Source organism: Penaeus chinensis, chromosome 36 (assembly GCF_019202785.1).
Source record: "Penaeus chinensis breed Huanghai No. 1 chromosome 36, ASM1920278v2, whole genome shotgun sequence".
Classification (NCBI taxonomy): Eukaryota; Metazoa; Arthropoda; class Malacostraca; order Decapoda; family Penaeidae; genus Penaeus; species Penaeus chinensis.
In genome coordinates this window covers 2,105,971-2,110,970 of record NC_061854.1, presented here as the reverse complement: position 1 = coordinate 2,110,970, position 5,000 = coordinate 2,105,971, and the positions used below count along the sequence as shown (strand labels likewise).

Sequence of the window (5,000 nt, the reverse complement as noted above, 5' to 3'; positions counted from 1 at the left end):
ATAGATAAGAAATGATCCGATAAAAAATACAAAGGACTACCAGTTTACAGAACCACGTGACAATCAAACATTTTTTTTTTTTTTTAGTACACAGAAAAAAAACACAAAAAACAACAGAGCAAGACTTATTTTGTTCCGCCGTTACCTAATACTCACCTTACAGCACTCCACACTTCTTGAACACGACGCCATGCACTTCCAAACACATCATTTCCCCTTCCCCCACAACCCTCTTTTTCACAGCACCTCCACCACACCGCTCCCTTCACTGATCCTCGCCATGATCACCTGCCCTGCACTTAAGTGATCCTACACCAACGAGCCCATCACCTGTCGCACTTTGACAGCGCCACTCTATCACACGACCCGATGCTATAAATCTCGGCGACGCCTACTCGGGGGCACACACGAGACAACTGTCGCATTATAATTCGCCAGAGGACTCTTTAATTGGGGCACATCGAGCGCAGGATATTAATGGGGGGGAAGCAAGAAGGATAGTCTCTCTGCACTACAGGAGTGTAGGATACCTGTGCTGTACGACGACCCTCGCATTGCAGTCATGCCGGGCAGGCTGCCAGGCGTACGACGGCGATCCTCACCAACGGGGGAGGGCGAAATTAAGGGTTGGGAGAGGTATTCCGAGACGTGCGTTATAAAAGGGTTGACTCTTTGTCGAGTCCTTAGTCCCTCGGTCGTGGCGAGGCGATGACACGGCCTCCCGAGACGACGCCAGCGAGGGAGGGCTTTTCAAAAGGGCCTCGTCCACTCCTGACGTGACTCGACCGGCCTGCCACGCGCCCAGTACGATGTTTCTCCTTCTCTCTCCGCGTCCCTCTCGGCTGCGAGATGGGACGCCTCTCTGTCCCTCTGCTTAATATATACTTGATCTCGGGGAATTCTTTTACGAATGCGGGAGAAGGGAAAATAATCGGAAGAGAGGCAGCGCAGAAGTAGAAAAAAATAAAAAATAAATAAAAAAAGCGACGCGGTAGAGGGGTTAGAGGCGAGAGAGAGAGAGAGAGAGAGGGAGAGAGAGAGACCTTGACTACTCGGAGCCCAAGACAGATCCCCCGAGGCATCGCCTTGCCAGTGGACTTACCTACGTGACCATTTGGTACGTTTTTATTTTCGTTGCGCCTCCTTCCGTCGTCCGGTTGACTCCGCTCCGGATTCTGCGACCGAATCGGTGCGTTATGAACCGGGGAATGCGGGAATGGCTGACCCCCAGGGCGTCGCGAAATCCACCTGATCCGGTTACGAGACTGACAGACACCTGTTTAGCTTTCGTGCGAGCGCGGCGGCGGCTCCTCGGCGTCACCCGCCAATTTGTTCGAATCGCCTCGGGAACCAATTCGTGCCGTGATTGCCGGGTGTATATGCCTCCTCTCGTCCATTAAAAAAATGAAGTAAAATAAAGACGATCCTCACATTTAACTTATGCCTCTCACCGATTTTTAAAAAATAATAAAAATAAAATAAAGACAATCCTCACACTTGCCTTAGGCCTCCCATTGATTAAAAGTAAATAAATAAATAAATAAATATAATAATAACAGTCCTCACACTTGCCTGAAAACTGGAAGATGAATAAACCGAGACACAAGACACACGGAGAAGAAAAGGAAGAAACAAAAACACAATGAAAACAAAATCTCCATAAAAAGAGAGAGAGAGAGAGAGAGAGAGAGAAAAACGGACGCCAGTTTACACCTTGAGTAGAATCTCGCCATCGCTAGCATGCCCGGACCGCGTGTAGGAAGGCGAGAGAAGAGTACGAGAGAAAAAAAAACGAAAAACGAAAAGAAAAAAGAAGAGAGAGAGAGAGAGAGAGAGAGAGAGAGAGAGAGAGAGAGAGAGAGAGAGAGAGAGAGAGAGAGAGAGAGAGAGAGAGAGAGAGAAGGAGACAGAAAGAGAGTGAGGGAGTGAGGGAGGTAGAGAGAGAGAGAGAAAAAAAAAAAAAAAAACAGAACGTGGTTAGCATGTAACCCATACTAGCTGCCGGAGGTGCGTATAATCGGCACGCAACGTTCGCTACGTGCTGAGAGGACCCTGCTTAGCGCGGCCTCCGTATGAGGGCTGAGGTGCGTGGTGTACGCTTTACGAACGATGTGCGTACATGCGGTAGTGAATTACCGAACCCTATGCGTATATGCGATGTACTCTTAACGAACGATATGCGTATCGTGTCATACGCTATACGTTCGGTATGCGTATACGCAGTATAGAATTACCGAACCTTATGCGTAGTATAGAATTACCGAACCTTATGCGTATATACAGTTTAGATTTCATGAACCCGATGCGTATATTCGATCTAGAACCTGACGAATTATATGCGTATGCGTATATAGCCTCACCAGACCATATGCGTATATATGGTATACCACATGCGTATATGCGGTCTAGAACTTACGGAATTGTATGCGTATTTAGACTTGACAAAAAAAGATATGCGTATATCCGTATTTTACGCTTTAACAACCATATATCACAGGGTTGAAATAAAATACATGATTTGCATATATCTCATAACAATTGCGATCGGCGTTTAAGGGTAATAAAAATTAAGAAAAGAAAGAAAAGGATTTAGATATGGGAAAAAAAAATATTGGCAGTTCTTTTTTTATTACTAGAGACAGGAAAAAATAATAGCGAGAGAACAGTTCTCAGCAAAATCTAATTAGGAAATACGGTCGCTAAGTAATTCACGTGAGAGACAGGTATACTGAAAAAAAAAAAAAAAAAAAAAAAAAAAAAAAAAAAAAAAATATATATATATATATATATATATATATATATATATATATTGCTAGCGCGTTACTGAAAGAAGAAAGGCATACAATTTACGAAATCAACGGCTTTCGCACACACATACATACATACATACATACATACATACGTACATATATATATATATACACACACATACATACGCTGTGTATATGTATATGTATGTGTGTGTATATACACATACACACAAAATATATAGATATATATGCATATACACACACTCACACTCACACACACACACACACACACATACATACACACACACATAAACAAATACACACACGCACACAAATAAACAAACACACGCACACACACACATAAACAAACACACACAAACATATATAAACAAATACACCCACCCACCCACACATACACACACACACGCACACACAACAAACACATACACACATAAACAAACACACACACACACAAACACACACACACATAAACAAATACACAAACACATAAACAAATACACACACATAAACAAATACACACACACATTCCATAACGCAATGACACGGCATCGAGGTCTCAATACTGTATGATCAAAATTTTAATTTCTTTCAAAGAATAGTTTCTGGAAGTAATTTCTTTAATGCACAACTTTCATTGTTGTCTTTGCATAAGTTTGTATTGTTTCTCTTTTCTATTGTAACATTACTGTAATGAGATATATATTTTGTGAACGAGTTATTTTTCTTCAAAACAATTACGACAAAAATGTATTAACGCTGGATAGGTTAATAACAATGATAGCGTTAATAGCGATAATGATGATAATAACGAGAATAATAATGATAACAATAATGATGATCGTAATAATTATAATATTAGTGATAGGAATAAGTAATATTATAATGATAGTGTTTCTATGAGCATTGTTATTATCATTATTATCATGATTATTTTATCATTATCAGTATTATCATTATTATTATTATTATCATTATTATTATTATTATTATTATCATTATCATCATTATCCTTATTGTTGTTATTGTTAACATAAGAAAGAACAATAACAACAGTAACAACAAACAAATATTCACATAATAACAACTCTAAACATAAATAGACATAGGCCTACCTTATTAAAAAAAAAAAAAGTAACATTTCCCCCATTTTTTTTTTCTTTTTTTATGCGTTTCCGACTTTTACACAATTCCTTTCCGGCAACTTTAATCCAAATCCCCCTCGCTTTGTCCTGCATTGTTGCTTGCATCATGCACGCATAGGGACATTTGCTTGACTGAAATGGGAACATGATAACGCTATTTGCATTCTGTTGTTAATGGCGCTTTCGTTTCTCTTTGGATAGTTTTGTTTCAAGCATATTCATAATATGTATATGTACAAGTATATGTATATATATATATATATATATATATATATATATATATATATATATATATATGTTTATCTGTGTGTGTTAGTGTGTGTGTATATGTATATGTATATGTATATTTATATGTATATGTAAATGTATATATATATGTATATGTACGTATATGTATATGTACATATATATACATATATATACATATATATTATATATATATATATGACATATATATAATATATACATATATATATATATATGTGTGTGTGTGTGTGTAGTGTGTGTGTGTGTGTGTGTGTGTGTGTGTGTGTGTATGTGTGTGTGTGTGTGTGTATATATATATATATATTATATATATATACACACATACATACATACACACTTATTAACGTATGAATGAGAGTGAATATCTCCCCAATTCAAATTAACAACCCAAACACCAACAAAATAAACAATATCAATAACCTCAGAAATGCAAACAAAAAAAAAAACAAAAAAACACAAGACTGCACAAACACAAACAATCAAACCCGGCAATTGTACAAGCACAAAGCGAAGCTGCTCCGCCAGAGGCCAGGCCCAGCTCCTCAAGAGAAACATGTTCCGGACTTGTTATCTCCTCAGGACGTCACTCCCCCCCCACCCCCCCTACCCCCCTCTTCACTGTCTGCGTCACGGTTGGCTCGCTTTAAATCCCCGGATGTTGAGAGACTTCCTGTTGCTTTAGGTTGCAAAGGATCATATATTTATTTCATTTATTTATTCAGTTATTTATTCTTAATATTGACATTATTATTATTATTATTATTATTATTATTATTATTTTTGATTCTGTTAAAGGAAGGGAGGGAGGAAGGAGGGAGGA

General features: G+C 38.6%; 1 protein-coding gene across 1 annotated transcript in view; it reads right to left on the bottom strand.

Moving 5' to 3' along the window:
- The window catches only part of LOC125044627, a 31,922-nt gene extending 31,358 nt beyond the window's left edge, over positions 1-564 (bottom strand). Inside the window, exons 1-2 of the mRNA XM_047641395.1 lie at positions 531-564; positions 331-391 (exon numbers count right to left, since the gene is read on the bottom strand). Coding sequence (XP_047497351.1) covers positions 331-391; positions 531-564 — 95 coding nt within the window. The remainder of the gene's footprint in view (positions 1-330; positions 392-530) is intronic.
- Between the last annotated feature and the right edge of the window lie 4,436 nt (positions 565-5,000).